This window comes from Carassius gibelio, chromosome B2, assembly GCF_023724105.1.
Source record: "Carassius gibelio isolate Cgi1373 ecotype wild population from Czech Republic chromosome B2, carGib1.2-hapl.c, whole genome shotgun sequence".
NCBI lineage: Eukaryota > Metazoa > Chordata > Actinopteri > Cypriniformes > Cyprinidae > Carassius > Carassius gibelio.
The window spans coordinates 18,126,515-18,144,807 of record NC_068397.1 but is presented as its reverse complement, the minus strand read 5'-3'; the positions used below and the strand labels follow the sequence as shown (position 1 = coordinate 18,144,807).

The following is an 18,293-nucleotide window of genomic DNA, read 5'->3' as shown; positions in this document are numbered from 1 at the left end:
ACATGCCTATTATTGACCTAATCATTTTTGCATTGTTATATACAGTACATCATTACCATGAAATAAAATGACTCATATCGTAATGTATGATTTTGGTCATATCGCCCACCCCTACTCCAACCGTAATCAAAACAAGCTAACTAATGTCTTCAGGATCAGGAACTAAACTCTCCAGGAAAGTAGCCAGAGTTGAGAACCCCTGGTGTAAAGCATGCTGCCACTGGACTCTGGAACGGTGGATACACTTCCATGGAGTGATGAATCACACTTCTCTGTTTGGCCATCTGATTGGGGATTCTGGATTTGAAGGATGCAAGGAGACAGACACCTGTCTGACTGCACTGTGCTAACTGTAATGTTTGGTGGGGGAGGGGTAATGGCATTGCTTTTTCTGGCACTGGGCTTTTTAGGGATGTATTGTAACGTATGTAACAAAAATGACAAAAACATAAAATAGTTTTATGAATGATCTACAACCTTTATATATTGTGTGTCATTGTAAAGACTAAGTCTACCCCCCCAGAGACTTGTTTTCACCTGCAATTAATTCAATAAGACGTCTGAGACTAGGTCTATTTGAAAGAAGATGTTTGCTAATATATATATATATATATATATATATATATATATATATATATTCAATTGTGACTACACTTGCTCAGTTCTCCTGCTCTCTTAGTTTTATTTGTCAAACATCTAATATTCATATATTTTCTCACAAATGTATATACAAATAATGTGAGTAAATGTGGGTAGGCTGCATACTGTCTCATTGCACTAGGATGCAAATCTAAAAATTGGCTCCAAAGTAATCAATTCAAAAATGTTGTTCAGAAATATAAGAACAGTTGTGAATGCTTTCCTAAGGGGAAAACATTTTCCCTAAGGGGAATGTTCCACAGCATTTGCTGTAAGATTAAGCATTTGGGATTAGTTATCAGACTTGCTGGCCAGCTGGTCCCCAGCCTGACCAGCTGAAACGTGCCCAAAATCCTTCTAAAACAATCGAAACAGACCAGCTTAGCCAGCTTGGCCAGGCTGAGAGACCAAATAACCACCTTAGGCTGGTTTAAGCCATTTTTCAGCAGGGCTAAATAAGTGCAATTAATAACTAGGAGCAACAGACTAATGTATAACGTCTTTTACTGACCTTGAATATGTGTGTGGACAATAAAGAAGAAGAGTTCAGATCGTCACATCAAGAATGAACGGCTCTCATCTTACTTTAAAGCAACATGCTTTGAGGCCAAGATTTTCTCACACTATCAAACACCCAACCATCTGGGACATACTGAGAAGTGAACTCACCGACGGGTGACATCTCTGGGACGCTAGCCGAGTATGGGCCCTCTAGGAACCTTGGCTCATTGTCATTGATGTCCTGGACTTTGATAATAAACTCAGACTCGGGCTCTAGGGGTCTGCCTGTGAGCACGTCCACAGCCTGCGCTCTCAGTGTGTAATAAGACTTCTCTTCTCGGTCCAGGCTCCTTAAGGCATGGATGTCTCCAGTGCTTGGCTCAATCGTGAAAATAGAGCCAACTCCTTCACCTGAGAGTGTGTACTTCACCATACTGTCTCCCTTATCCAGGTCAGAGTGAAGCTGAAATGTGAAAAGCGAAAATAAGAAATCTCACTGGGAGCTGGTGAGTAAATACTCATCACTATAATTTACCTGTAAACATATGCAAATACATGCAAATCAACAGACAAAAACCAGACACTTCTGTGTTGTAAGACATAATAATTTATAAAACACAAATCTAGCATATCCGATGGGACTATGACAATTTCATCTAATCTATTTACTAAATCAAATTTGGCCTATCCAAACCAATCCTACAGTATTTCAGTCTCTGATCATGCGACAACACGCTGGCTAATGGAGTGGGTGGCTTATTATTACCCATACAGTTTGAGGGTGTCCAAAGAAGATTGATGTGGCTAACTCGCAGTTATTTATTTTCTGTTAGCGGCTCAACAACATTGATTTATTTACAGCACAGATATTCGTCTGCTGAAAATAGAATGGCTGTACTGGAATTTATTTATTTTCAGAAAAGATAAAAAGAACTACTACATAAAAGATTACAAAACATAATGAATCTAAGATTATAGAGTGTTGCAGGAAACTGTTATCTTTTTAACAGCAAATTCTTCAGCTGGGGGGATGCTGAGTTTGACTGTAAAGGATTAAGTTTGAAGTTCTGGAATTAATACTCTGAAAGGAAAAAATAAATAAATAATAAATCACTGATGTAATGTGAAGAATGGACAATGTTCAAAGGAGGGGGAACTCTGTCCCATTAAATCCTGTCGTCCTGCCAAGTTACTAATAAAGAATAATGCAATAGATAGGGTACAACATCAGGCTATCAAATGATTCATTTAGCAGATAGCAGATAATCCATGAGCTACAACTCATCCTTGATAGAGCTAATCTGTGTTGAGTTAGTTATTTATATCACCAAAAATGTTATGAACGCCAATGAGGCCAGTAAATTAAAAATACACTATCCTAAATTGGTGACCTCCAGTGGACATATTGCAGTACATGGTCTCAGTGAATGTGTTTAAAGGTAAGGAGGATGCTTAGTGTTGACAGTAAAATACCAAGAAAAAAAGGCAAGGCTCTCAAAAAGAGTTATTTTCTACTGAAAAGGTCATACTTCGAAAGAAAATGCGACAGTGGGGTAATATATCCTTACTGCAAAGGGCAAACAAGAAGTGTAACTTGCTTCACATTGTAAAATCAAGACAAAAAAGAAAACTTGCAGAAACATTGGTAACTTTGTCAGCATTACTGAAAATGTAAGAAGTTCTATGACTGTTAGAAATGAAAATAGTTTGTTTGAAATCACAATTTGTATTTCAGAGGACAATTCTTATTCTACTCGGGTCTAATTACTGATGTATCTCCAATAGTAATTATAATTTATTAGCAAAATAATGGCAATAACTCTGCAAAACATTCAAATTAGAATCCAATTAAAGGCTTCCTTGTGACAACCTCTGGAACATTATATATTTCACCACAATCTGCAAATACAGTAGGTTGTTCACACGGCATCTCCAGTTGTAGCTCAAAGTTATGCGATCCAGTATTTTTCTACAGTTTACTTCTACTGAGAAAGCACTGACTGTTTTACCGAGCACCCAACATTCTCAAACTTCAAATATTGTTGCAGTTGATGGATAGTAAGACTGGCATTTATTAAAACTGACCCATTCATTTTTAAACAAGATATAACTGAATTGAGAGTAGCCTATCATGTGCAATTCACAATTCAAGCACAAAAAAACACAATGACAGAACTACTTCTTTCCCCATTAGAAGGTTTTTCTTGCTTGCTCTAATTAGAGTTTTCCTGTCATGCAACTTTTATGTAGCATTTCATGTGTGACGCCACTATAATTGCAGTGGCAGCTCAAACATTGCTTGATGGAATATGTTATAATTTCATTCAGAAAGTTCATGCAAACAAATCCATGCAATTTATTACACTTAATTAATTATTTAAATTAATATTCACAGATGTATGTAAGGCAGAATTGTATGCCCTTTTTTAAAGAAGTCAAACATGTTGATTAGAACATTTATGCATCTCCTGAAGTACGTACATATGTTCATTCTAATTGGAATTCTAATTGTTGCGCCAGATAAATGGAGACTTAGGTCTCTGCAGAGCAAAATTGGGTGTTTATCACCTTGTGGGTGTTTTCAAACTGCTGGGTGTTTCTAAATCATGCAATCTAAATGATCCTCCTTACCCAACCCCACCCCACCCCTAAACCTGATGTCACTATGACGACAACCAATCAGGTATCATGTTGTAAAAACAACCTGATCTGTTAACTCCCATTACTTTCCTGCCTACACTTATTACATATTGAATTCCAAATTAACTGCAATATTCATTGTAAAAACCTTGATTCTTAAAATCAAGATATTATGCATTGCTTTTCTGCAGTGGTGCTAGGGAATACATATATTTTAGGTCATGTTTTAGAATCTGGAAATGTTCATAGATACCCATATTTATATTATTCTGTTCAATATTAGTTTGTCCAAGATGGCTACAAGCTTAAAAAGAAGAAGAAGAAAAAAGTAGCTTCTCCAATACCGCACTGCCATGGTAGTTTATTTTTCATGAAAATGCTAATTCATCCCACCCTGTTATATAGACCTATGTTATTAGTAATGGTTAAGATGATAAAATGTCAACAACTGTTAACAGTTACTATTTAAATTGCAGCTTGCTCATCCACGCAATTCATAAATAGCCTGTAAGCAATATTCTTCCAGTGACCTGAGTTAAAGGAGCTTATAGCCAACAAACTCTATTTATAGTGACAGGCTACCATGCTTGTTTGCTATTAAAGCTTTATTTGCTCTTGCTACTGCTGTTTTTGGGGGTTATATTAATCAGAGTTTACAGACAACAGTGTAATTTGACTAGTCTTGAGTGAAAAAGAGTGAGTTGTTATTCAGTGTGTTACAGCAACAGAAGTAGAAGAGGCATGAGGTTGAGAACACACCTGTGACAAGCCCTTGTCTTCGAATGTGCATTCACACAGACAGCACTCACACACAGTTAGGCCACACTGATTGCAATGGCATTGACTGCAGACTATTCAATTTAGCCCTTATCCCATTTAAACTGAAGGTGCTCAATCCCAACCTCCTTTGTGGAGAACCTTGGTATTGAATTTTCAGCCTGGGATACAATATGGAGCCCTTTTAACCTTTTCCCACTTCTTTGAATACTAATTAAATGTTTTTCAGAATATGACATTCCCATTTTTATGTTTGACATGATGTAACAGTTTTGGTGGATCAGAATATGCCCCATAGATTTAAAGACGATATCAGCTTGTCATTTTGTTTCGTTGGTCAAACGAAATGACAATAAATAAATAGATAAAAACATAAAACAATAATAATTCTGAAGTCAAACTAATGAAGTGTATTGAACCACATTAAAATCACATGAACAGTTAATAAAAATGCATATACGTGCTACTTCGCAGATGCTGAAAATGCTTTATTTGCATGCTCTCAGTCGCTACACTTTAATCAATTTCTCTGCTGCTTTGAATAAATTACCTTCGGAGAGCATCTTGCAGAGCATCTTCAAGGTCTATACATTTAGCATGCATATGAATGCGCAAATGATATGTATGTATGAATATGCCAATTTTGTTTAGCCTATTCCAATGTCATGCAATGCAAAAAAAAAAAAGTTTTTATCTTGTTACTGTACATGTAATCACATCTTGCAGTCTCCATTGCAACATCTGGTTGCTCAACCCATGTTATGTGGTACATAGAATATTTAGTTTCAAGCAACTCAAAGCTTGTCATGAACAAAGGGAAGGGAAGATGAAAGAATAACTACAAGCTCTAGTTCAAGCCTTTGAACAGCCCACAGTTTTATTCCCAATCTATACTCAATACCTTTGACCCTAAACATTGACTCTGAGAATCAATATCATCTTACCTTTCCAACATACTGTGGATCAGAACCCATGTATTCCTCCAGAACAAAGAACTGGTTCCACACCCATCCTCTCTTGACTCTGTGAACTCCCATCATGCCGTGTTTCCTATGTGCCATCATGTTTCTGTGCTGCTCCTTCCCCATCCTGCTCTGGGATGAAGAGTGGAGGGGAGAGACGAAGCTTTTGTCTAAGAGGCACCAGAGGAACAGCAGCAGACAGTTCCCCATGAGCATTGGAACAACCTTTAGGTGCAAAGATTGATACTGGTGACTTTTATGGTGACGGCAAAAGAGCGATTAATCCAGTATAAAGAAGTCCACAAAGCCTCGGCGGAATAGAACAACTAACATCCATGGAATTCCTGGGGCGCTTGAAATTTTGGTGAACCGCCTGCAGGAGAAAAGAAGTTACAGCACTTTAAATCAATGAGATTATGAGGATTTGCAGATGTGTCTGGGTATCATGTTGGCATGCAAGCAGAAGACACTGTCTGTTATGTTTTCATGTAAATCTTTGTCTTTTCAGCTATAACGTATCTCACTTGAAGGGCTTTGCAAATGCTGAGCAAATTGGCTCACTCAAGTTCATTTAGTACATTGAGTACCGGGAGGTTTGAGAAACAAGCATATAAAAAAGACTGCAAGAACGAGGGAGTTTGGCAAGACTTGAACAACTGTTGGCAGACCTCCAGGAAAGTGGTGGATGTGCAATTCTGTGCTAATTTCCAATGCATTAGTCTTGAAAATGAGGTGGCCCATTTGAATAGGAGGGTTGTTTTTGACCTGGCATTTGCAACACAGATGGTATTTCACAGGAAGCAAAAGTCGGTCCAGATGCTTAGGGTCAAAAATCTGACAACTTTCCTCTTAATCACCCTCTGAATAGAGAGAACCTGTACATACAAGGGGACTATCCATCATAGTTGTACCAAGTATTATGAAACTGAAGGTGGTAATACAACCAATGGCTTTACGATTTTGATTGTGTAGCAGATGGAAATTTTGGATGTTAATTAATATAACAGTATGAATCGGGGTAACTAATGAGGCCATGTCAGAAAAAAAATCTTTAAAAACTATTGGAGATTCACAGCTGGTTCTAAAATTACTGGGTGAATGTGTTCAAATCTGTGAATCAGTAACAGGTTGGAGTATAAGTAAAGGAGCTTATTTATTATTCTAACATAAATACACTAAACACATTCTCAAATCAGAAATAAATTAGAATATAAATTATAATTCTAAATTAGAATCATGTGAGACATAATAATAATAATAATAATAATAATAATAATAATAATAATAATAATAATAATAATAATAATAATAATAATAATAATATAGTCATTCAGTCATTCCCTTAAATCAACAATTAAAAAATGCTATATAAATATATTTTTATATAATATGCTAGTATACTATTGTGAACAAAGCAACTGTCTTAATGCAATCATTAAACTATTAACCCCCCCCCCCCCACCCTTTTTTTCTTTCTTAAAAAAGTGAGTGGACAAAAGTCATTATATTAGTACTGTATGAGTGAGTCACTGAATCATTTGCTCATCTGATTCATTCAAAACACTGATTCATTTAAAATGCCAGTGCTGTGTTGCTCAGAGCAATGGTTAGTCCTGCTGTGGCAATATTGTTTAAATCTAATTTTCTCAAAATTAACTTTCAACTGTTGTATAAAAGCAATATTACCCAGGTGGGGAATAGTCCTCTGGTATTATCATGAGTGTATGTTAAATGATAGTTGCATCATATGTATAATATAAGTTATATGTTCATTAAAATAAATAAATTTATTAGACTCTCCTTTATATTAAGAAGGCAATATTTAAACTATGAATAATGATTTGTTTGCCAAATCCAGATCAGCAATACCCAGTAAAACAAAACAAAAAAATCATGCCTTTTAAAAGAAGCACACTGCAGTGATTTCACAGCACTGGCAATGGAGGGATGAGATAAAACAATATTTTCCCATATTCTCACAGGACTTACCCCCCAGCCTTTATGTTACACCTGTTACAGTACATACAGTGCCTCAACTTAATATACTGGTTTAATATTCTACAACATGCACAAATCTGACATAATGGGAGATTAACTATGTTTTAGTTAGAAGTGACTTCATGCTGCAACATGCAAAAAAAAAAAAAATCCATGCAGATAAAGAGGGCAGGACAACATACAGTATATGAGATTGTGTCAGACAGACCACCAAGCAGAGCAAATGATTGCAATACGAATCTCAGGAGACCTCTTGTGTGCCGTAGTAGCGAGATGTCTTATGGCTGGCAGGACATTGTGTCTCTGCAGCAATATTATTATTCCACATGGAGAAAACTCAGCAATTGTCTCAACACTTAACAAGCTCAAAGACCTCAAATGCGGTGCACCCAGGAAGAGCACTTTCCTTGTCTGTCCAAAGGTCATCAAACATTAAAACTATACCCTCATTATTTTGGATTGTCTTTTTATTTTTGCTTTTGACTATTTAAGTTTACTGCCAGTCTGTGGTAAATGAATTTACGGTTGTATTCAGGCTGACGTGATGTAAGGTGAAGTGAGTGAACTTTACTCTCTGGGTCTGTTGCTGAATAAACATGTGACTTTCTAGCATGCATCACCCAGCAGATTCACTGAAGTTTCGCTGTCATATCATGTTAGAAAGAGAGGGCTGTTAAGCAGAGGCTGAGGACTCACAAACACACTAGACACGTACAACCAAGAGGAAGAAAACACACACTTATATATCACCATTGAAAGTGGTAATTGATATGAAATGATAGCCTTAAATATGCTCTCATTACTGTTTTACAAGCCTGACGGCAGTGAGCCTGGGTTATTCAGAGCAGAGAGTGATATGCAAATGAAGGAAATCACATAATTAAATCTTAAAACTTCATTCAACAATGTAAAGTTGAGAGTTCCCCTGTGATTAAAAGTGATTCCACTTACTATGTTAGCTTCGTAAAGCTCATCCAATTTAAAGCCTATTAAGTTTAGACACATAGGCAGCAATATGGAGAGAGGATGGCCTGTGCTACTGTAACATTTGGACTTAAGCGAAGTGACACTCTTGAATCATCCCCCAACTGTTTTCTTTAATACACCAATCCATTCAGGAATTAATCTGTATATATACTGAATTATTCACTGAACTTGGCCTTCGTTTGGAACTATTTTTAAGCAAACAGAATGGAAGTGTCTGGCACAGGTTTGGGTAAACTTTTTGACTCAAGGTGAGGGTGAGGGGCTGCATAATATATTTATGATAAATTAAGCTTTTTTATTCTAAATTGACACTCACTTACTACTGTACTGAATGCACATCTGTATATAGGCCTATATGGCAGTTTTATTCTTGTACCATCTCTACCTTTTCTTTATGAGCAATTTAAGACATACAGATAAGTTGCATTGGTGTACAAGTGAATTGATGTATATGACACATTTTATAATTTCATTCAGAAATAATGGAAAACAAATGAAACATTTACAAACATTAGATACATTCCCCACACTCCACAAAAATCCCCTGTACATTTAGCAGTGTTCAGAATAGAAAAAAAGACTGAACGTATATCCTAAGCAAGAAACAAACACAAATTAGTGGCATAAGTGACATCATTTCTTGTTTAACTATTGTAAATTATGTAGTAAATTATAGAATTTGAACACAGCCTCGTTTTGCAACGTCTTATTTAGTTACAAGACATGAAGATACTTTCTCTGTAAATGGTGAACTAACTTGTGTATGTCAGAGAGGATATTGGTATTTTTTTCCCCCTTCAAAGCACTATGTTACTCAAGAATAATAGACATTAGGCAGGGTAGACATATTGCATTTGACACAAGCGGAAATAAGGTTTTGAGGGATAGATAAGAGTCAATATATTATCTGCCATTCAGCCGGAGAAACACGTACATTATGTAGAAACAGAAACAGAAAGCATGGGCTGTAAATATTAGATAAGAGGTTGACTGCACAATACATCAAATCAATCAAATTAAATATAGCATCTAACGTATCCTGGTCTGTTGCTGCAAGTTTTGTCTTCATGTAAATGTACGCGCACACCTTTACCCATACTTATCAAAGTATATAAAGACCTGACAAAATATAAAGATATGTTTTGTTTTCATTTCAAGAACGAAACTGATGGCTGCGTTTTTTTACGTTTGTTTATCATATTGTGGATTTATTCAATCCTTCTGCCCAAACACCATCGCTGAAATTGGATAAGTTGCCTCATGTATGCCCTTGGCCAACTGCAGCCCCCTCAGGAAAAAAACAAAAAACAAAAACAAAAAAAACAATAAAATCCCTTTTAAATTTGTGCTCAACAAGAGGGCATGGCAAAAACAACACAGTTAACCCAGCAAGACCTAGAATTGCACTTCACAGGGCCAAGTCTTTGAATTCTCAGGGCATTTTGGAAATAAATGTGTGGGTGTGCATGTAACTTGTGCATCGCGTGACTTTTGAGCACATGGGTTTCTGAACTCTGTGTTCTTTTGCTAATATTACTGTGCAATGTATGTCTGCCCTCTTATGCTCTACTGCTCTCTTTCTTGCATGAATGATTGTAATGTTTAGAGGACCCATTAACATTTACCCATCTTAGGGATGAGAAAAGTGATTCCTGTGATGGCAAATCTGAATTTTCAGCAGCTATTACTCCAGCCTTCAGTGTAATTCTAATACACTGATTTGATGCTCAATAAACATTTCTTATTGTTTTCAATGCTGACAATTTTTATTTATTTATTTATTTTTTTTTTTGCTTCACATATTTGTGGAAATATATATAATATTATAATACACCTCATTAAAAATTATGAATGATTTCTGAATGATCATGTGACAGTAAAGACTAGAGAACTACTCCTTGCCTTGACATCCACAACTGTTAAACCATTCTGGTCGATGATGCTACCCAGGTAGGTAAAGGACTGAAATTCCTCCAGGGGACCTCCATGCAGTGTGATTAATTCGGTACTGGTGAGGTTGATCTTCAAAGTTTTTCTCTTGTCTTCGTTGATGTTGAGTCCAACCTGTGCTGATATGGCTGCCACCATGTTTGTTTTCTCTTGCATTTGCTGTTGACTGTACGAGAGGAGTGCGATATCGTCTGCAAAGTCCAGGTCATCGAGCTGGTCCTACAAGGTCCACTGGATTCCGTTTCTGCACTCCCGAATGGATGTCTTCATTATCCAGTCTATGGCGAAGAGGAATAGGAACAGCGACAACAGGCATCCTTGACGAACTCTGGTTTGCACCTGGAAAGCTTTTGTAAGCAAAGACATCTCATTGTAGGAATTACTCTGCTTGGTTTCTCACTATCAATTGGAAGATCCACATTGGCTGGTTCAATGTCAGGGGGAATGGGGGGTGCTGGTCTGTTTAGAAGTTCTTCAAAATGCTGAGCCCATCTGTTCATCTGCTGTGCTAAACTGTTGATGGTGTTCCCCTGCTTGTCTTTAACTGTTCTTTCTAGTTTATTGAAATTTCCGGAGAGTTGTTTGATGGTGTCATACAGCTTTTTCAAATTGCTATTGTAGGCTGCCTGTTCTGCTTCAGCTGCCAGAGCATTTATACAGTTTTCTTATCTTTCTTGATGCTCTTCTTCACTCTTCTGTGTATTCTTCTTGTGCCTTTGCATTTGCTTCTCAAATTTTGCTGTTGTTGACTGCTGACTTCTTCTTTTTCCTTTCTTCGATCTTGGTCAGTGTTTCTGTTGTTTCTTCTTTGACCCAAATACTTCTTGGCATGTATACTGTAGTGCTTCTTTAACTTTCTGCCACCTTTTGAGTATACTGTCATCTTCTTCTTCATCATATATATATATATATATATATATATATATATATATATATATATATATATGGTGAACATCACAGTATAAATTATGAAAACGTAACATTTGAGAAAACTTACCGTGGCCCATAAAAATGCTTCTTACTGCTCTTTATTTATTAATTTTTTTCTCTGTGATTCATGTGCTGCCCAAAAGAGTGTATGCTTTCCTCCCTAAGGCTGAATGATTTTCAGCACCCACACTTGCAAATCTTTTTATTTAACTGAGATTCTAGTTGCTGCAGTGTTTGGATCCTATTATTATTATTATTATTATTGTGATTCTATACAGTATGTTCGTTGTTGTTGCAAGCTTTTTTTTTCTTCTTCTTCTTCTCTGTGTCACTACAAAGATGTGTAGGCCTATATGTTGTTCTTATGAATATTAATCTTTAAAAGGAATTTACATTAAGTGAATTACAATTACAAACAATTTGCACATAATATTGCTTTTATACAGCTACAATGCATGTGGTGTATAGCTACATACAAACTATTTTATTTTATAATTATTTTTTTAAGACTAAAAATTAAAGCGCTAGTTCACCCACAAAAATAAAATTATATCATCAATTAATCAACCTCATGTCGTTCTAAACCTGTGAGACCTTTGTTTATCTTTGGAACACAAAATAAGATATTTTTTATGAATTCTGAGAGCTTGCAGAATAATAAAGGCTAAGAAACGTAACAAGGGCATCATAAAATAATTCATGTGACATCAGTGGTTCAACCGTAATTTTACAAAGCTATGAAAATACATTTTGTGCACAAAGAAAACAAAAATAATGACTTTATTCAACAATTAGTTTCCTCAGGGTCAATCTATAGCACCTTTTTGGAGAGTATCACATACGTAAACAACATATGCAACATATGCACACGAATAGATTTTTTAAGTTCAGATTAAAGCATAAACAACTTTCCGTATTTTCCGCACTATAAGGCGCACTTAAAAGCCTTTAATTTTCTCAAAAAAACGACAGTGCGCCTTATAATCTGAAGCGCCTTATATATGGATAAAGGCGCTCTGTCAAAATGTTGACATTCCCTTTAGCACAGCTCCATCTAGTGGATGCATAACACAAACCCTGGAGCCCTATATCACCCTGGAGCCCAAGACCGGTTTCCCACTGAAGCTAAGCAGGGCTGAGCCTGGTCAGTACCTGGATGGGAGACCTCCTGAGAAAACTAGGTTGCTGCTGGAAGAGGTGCTAGTGAGGCCAGCAGGGGGTGCTCACCCTGTGGTCTGTGTGGGTCTTAGCGCCCCAGTGTAGTGATGTGGACACTATACTGTCAACAAGCACCGTCCTACGGATGAGACGTTAAACCGAGGTCCTGACTCTCTGTGGTCATTAAAAATCCCAGGATGTCCTTCGAGAAGAGTAGAGGTGTGACCTGGGCATCCTGGCTAAAATTTGCCCATTAGCCTCTGACCATCATGGCCTCCTAACCATCCCCATACACTGATTGGCTTCATCAATCCGTCTCCTCTCCATCAGTAAGCTGGTGTGTGGGGGGCGTTATGGCGCAATATGGCTGCCGTCGCATCATCCAGGTGGATGCTGCACACTGGTGGTGGATGAGGAGATACCCCCTGTCTATGTAAAGCACTTTGAGTGCCTAGAAAATTATTATTATTAAACCCAGTCAAACGTTTGACAGCAGTATCTTCAATTCTATGCGCCTTATAATCTGGTGCACCCTATATATGAAAACAGTTCTAAAATAGGCCATTAACTGAAGGTGCGCCTTATAGTGCGGAAAATACAGTAAACAATGCATCCACGTACATACATTGCATATGTTGTTTACATATGTTATGCTCTACAAAATTGCATTATGGGTTGACATGGAGAAGACAAATTGTTGAATAACGTCATTATCTTTGTTTTCTTTGTTTATGGGATGGTCAGAGAGCTCTTGGAATTCATCAACAATACCTTAATGAATGAATGAATGAATGAATTAATTAATTAATTAATCTAAATATTTAAGTTACTCCTTTTTTGGGGGGCTTTAATGACAGCATCATTTGAGCTTCATGATTGTTTGTTCTCAAGCATGATTTATGATGATCCAAATAGCATCAAAGAGCTTCAACGGAGCTTTAAAGGGGGGGGGGTGGTATGCTATTTCATGCATACTGAGTTTTTTACACTGTTAAAGAGTTGGATTCCCATGCTAAACATGGACAAAGTTTCAAAAATTAAGTTGTACGTTTGAAGGAGTATTTTTGTTCCAAAAAACAGCATAAAGGGACCAGTAGATGGAGTTTATTTTTACAGAGTTACAGAGCATCAACGGAGTTGTGCGAGTGTTTTTGTTTGTTCCCTGCATTTCGAAGATGCCGGATTTGCATATCGTTTATTTCTTAAGGATAATGCAGTCCCAACGAAAAGGGGTCACGATCGTGTGTTGGAACCGCATGCGGTGAGTAAAACTGCTTCAAATATCTCTGTGTTGTTAACATAGCTATCGGTGCTTAAGCACATCAAGTAAACAACATGCGATGTTGTCATCAAACTGCACTTTCCACATGTACACCTTTTAAAAAAAATAACATAAAAAAAGACGACATGAAGTGGAACTTCCAAAACCGCTCCACAAACCGCTAAGCAAATATATACAGTTTCAATACATACTACTTAGAGACGTCCTGCTGTAGTCGTTGCTGCTGCTGCTCTCGTTCAGTTTCAGCCTCGGGATCTGATTCTGGATCATAAATATACGCTGAATCTGACTGTTAGCCATGGTTTGTTTTGGATGATGTTTTTTTTTTTTTTTTCTCACGGTAATGTCACAGCTTCCAAACGCTCTCAATGCAAAAGCTTACTCGTACTCGTGATTCTTTAGCTCCGCCCACACGTTACGCCTCCAGCCGCTCGTGTTTTTCCGGGAAAAATTGGTACAGACTATCTTTCTCTTATAAATATAATAAAACTAAAGACTTTTTGGATTTATGAAGGATGCAGTACTACTCTATAGGTACTCAAGATTAACAGGATATTGAGTGAAAACGAGCATTTCACCCCCCCTTTAAGATCTGCAATGTCTGTCAAAAGAGTTCATCAGATCACTATCACAAATTTAAAATATTGCAGGATCTTAAATATTTATTATTCTTTTTGCATCATAAACTTTTAATTTTCACAACTTTCTCAAATTAGATTTTTAATCCTTGATTTGTGATGTGGTCATCAAGTAAATTGTAATGAAATTTGTCAAATTGGTCAAATTTGATGTTTGCTGGTTGTTTCACCAGATCAATATCTGGCACATACAGGCCATTATTTGTCTATTTTTAAATAAAGTGCCTGTTCTGATAACCTGGTTCTGATTCAGGTTGATTTGAGCATTAAATCCCTCATGGTGCTGGAAGAGCAGACGTTCATGGCCCTTCTAAGGCTATTTGTTCCATATACTCCTTGTACCATGTCATGATGATTTCTTATTCTGTTGTGTTTGGAACGGTACAGTGATTTATCATCAATATCGAATTTTGACCAACATCCAGAAATACAGAAGTGGTATAGCTGGTACTTATTTAATTAAATAAACAAACAAACAAACAAAAATACATACATGCATACATACATAATCAGTCATATTTTTCTCACCATCATGTCATTCCAAACCTGTATGACCTTCTGTGTTCTATGGAACAACAACAACAAAAAATGTCTCAAAGGGGGTTTATTTATTGATTTATTTGGAAGTCAGTGGTTACCAGAACTGTTTGGTTACCAGCATTCTTAAATATCTTCTTTTCTGTTCCAAGTCATACAGGTTTTGAAAAACTAATTGGAAAAGATTAATTTTTTGGGTAAACTACCTCTTGAAGAATTACACAAAATAAATAAAATATCGAGTTTTTTATTAGTGTTCATGTTTTGGATCTACAAAGTTATTATAGTGTCTATTAAAAATACAATTTAAGTAATAAAATAATTATATTGTAGTCAAAATATTAATGTAAAAATATAAGCATATTTTCAAATATCTTTTTTTTTCAGCATTCTCAAAGCTTTTGTCTCGGTCTGTATTTGGCCACCACATTAATGTAGGCTGTGTTTAATAAATAGATGTTTTTAATCATGCTGTTGTCCTCTGTGTCTCAGATCCAATAAAATACTCTGTCTAATCTCATATTCTCAGAGTTATTGGCCCTTCCAGATGAAGCCCAAGAGAACAACCTAGACTCTGATGTATTAGCGTTTGAAGGTCTGAACACACATGGCTGATGTTAAGACCTCGAACAATGGCTCTCCATGCGGACTATTATCAGTAGAGGTGAGATGTTGAAAGCTGTGCCGTTGGGAAATAGAGAACAATTGTTATTGTGTGTTAATTTGGTGGCGAATGAATATCGAATTGATTCCTTTGTCAAATGCAAATGTGTACATTACACTGTGATTAATACGCAAACAATGGGATAATTACACAAACATGCAAGAATAAAAAAAAAACAAACAAAAAAAAAAAAACACTGAAATAAAACTAGTCTAGTCTGTCACAGAGAACCGGTTCTAACACAGATTCATCCATCATTGTTATATACAGTGGCATGAGGCAACTCAGATACACACCGATGCTCAGGTAGGGCATTGTCATTCTAATTGTTGTTTACAAGAAATGACTGAAGATTTCAGCTAGACTTTATTCAGGGGTTCTGTCCGCAGAGTCTTTTCCCCCTCTGGCATGTGCAATGTCATTATTTGTTTAGTGAACTTCTTGCTTTGATACCTAAAACAAGGTTCTGTACTGACAGTATGACAGTAAAATGTGCCTTTGTCTGTCATTTTTATTTCTAATTCACTTTCCATCCCCGTCGCTCTGAAAAAATGCCTGATGTTAAAATTCATGAAGAACATCTTTGAACCATACGCAATCTGTGCGAAATCTTAAAGGGATAGTTCATCCCAAAATCAGTCACTCTTTCTCGTGTCACTCCAAACCTGTGTCTCTTCCTTTCTTATGTTAAACACAAAGGTATTTTGGCTTTGATTGTATGAACAAAAAAAGCACTGAAACATTTTTCAGAATATCTTCTTTTTCTTTCTGCAGAAGAAATAAAGCAATACAGGTTTGGAATGACAAGAAGTGAGTAAATATTTATTTATTTATTTTTTGGTAAACTTTCCCTCTACATATTTACAGTAAGCCTTATATTGACTTGAATACTTAAATAATTCATTTCTTATTCATTACAGCACTCACTTAGAATAAATGTTTTACTCTTAACCAGTGCATCACCAAGAACTGACCCCAGCATCTGCTTAACAGCCACAAACTGCCCATCTCATGCTTCAGTTAGATCTCAAAACCACGCTCACACATTACGCATGTCTACATGAGTGCTAGGATGTGTCTGATTCCAGAGTGGTTGACTCACATCACTCATGTAAGAAACAACCTCTGTATAACGATCACACAACAACTGCAGAAGCTCCCCATCAGCAGTTTAGTTTTTCACATTTAATATGGAAGAAATGATCTTTCTCATACCTTCAAAACGTCTCACAAAGTCTCTTGGGGATTAAAGCGGCGTAATCCAGACCTCCAGTCCCTACTGCAATAAACTCTTCGATCTCGCGCACACGCTCTCTTTCTGGTCTTCTCCTCAATCACTCTCTGTAATGCGCTCGCCCTCTCGCTCTTTCTTTGGCTCTCTTTAACTTGCCCCCTCTCTCTCTAACGCTCTGTCTCTCCCTCTCTCATCTCAGCATTGTGCAGAGCTCTGTGAAAACAGAATGAGGGGGAGAGCAAAGCGCTTGCTGAATTCAGTATTCACCCCTGCAGTGTCAAGGGGACAGAGAAGTGAGAGAGAGAGAGAGTGAGGCTGGCTGCTGTAATGCTCATATGCGCTCAGGACTGATGCTCTTGGTACTGGGTGCCTGTGGGTGTCAGAGGCTGCTAGTCTCCTGTTACTTCCCTCCCAGAGATCGGCTCTCCTCCCCTTTTAAATTGCTGGATTAATGCAGGTCCTACCAGTGCTAAACATAGTCAGCATAGTCAGCTTTGCTGTGTTCCCCTCAAGGGATATAGAGATTTTCATTGAACAAACTGAAGAATTTTTTTTTTTTTTTTTTTTTTTTTTATTTATTTATTTATTTTCACATTGATTGAACATAGAGCATCAGTGTATTCTCAAAATCTTCTTGGCAATTAAATTTTCCAACACATTACTTTTTTTTTAATTTAGGAGGAAATATATGAGTTACTTTTTGAATAATTGATGTCAGTTACTTTGTTTCCCATGATTTGACTGAAATATATGAGTTACTTTTTCAAATAATTAATGCCAGTTACTTTGTTTCCCATGACTTGGCTGACAGCTCTCATGTTGCCATGTTGAGAGAAGTCAGAAGTAAGTGCAGAGACATCGTGTGCGCCAAGTGAACATGATGTTTCTGTAGTTCTAGACTAAACATGAACATGCATTTGTTCTCCTAAGATTCAGTATTCTTCAAAAAGAATTAAATATAAAATAAATTAATATAAAAAAATATTAAACAACTCGAAAATAAACTTTAGTTCTGCCTCAATGTAATATATAGCTACTTCTCTCTGTTTATGTCTATGAAGAATCACAAAGGTACCGGGTTACTCCGCCGCTGTACCCCCGAAGCAATCTAAAATAGTCTGAATATAAACACTTATTATAGGTGCACCCTAGTGATTCAGGACAAGCTAAAAACACGGTTTGGAAAATGGATTCATGGTGTTCTCGCTTATTATATACATTTAGTAAATTTTGAACACAAAAAAAGTTACAGACTGCAGCTCTGATTGGTTGTTTCTTACCTGGAGCAGTGTATTTCTGCAAATGGCAATACTGGGAGGAGCCAGAGGAGCTTGATTTTTTTCACAGATTATCTGTCTCATATTCTACTGTCAGGACATAATGACAGGTTTAACAA

General features: G+C 36.7%; 1 protein-coding gene across 1 annotated transcript in view; it reads right to left on the bottom strand.

Annotated features, from left to right (window-relative positions):
* The window catches only part of cdh12a (cadherin 12, type 2a (N-cadherin 2)), a 47,288-nt gene extending 29,989 nt beyond the window's left edge, over nucleotides 1-17,299 (bottom strand). The window contains exons 1-3 of the mRNA XM_052548828.1: nucleotides 16,879-17,299; nucleotides 5,502-5,892; nucleotides 1,309-1,603 (exon numbers count right to left, since the gene is read on the bottom strand). Of these exons, the coding sequence (XP_052404788.1) occupies nucleotides 1,309-1,603; nucleotides 5,502-5,735 (529 nt within the window). The 5' untranslated portion in view covers nucleotides 5,736-5,892; nucleotides 16,879-17,299. The remainder of the gene's footprint in view (nucleotides 1-1,308; nucleotides 1,604-5,501; nucleotides 5,893-16,878) is intronic.
* Nucleotides 17,300-18,293: the final 994 nt, after the last annotated feature.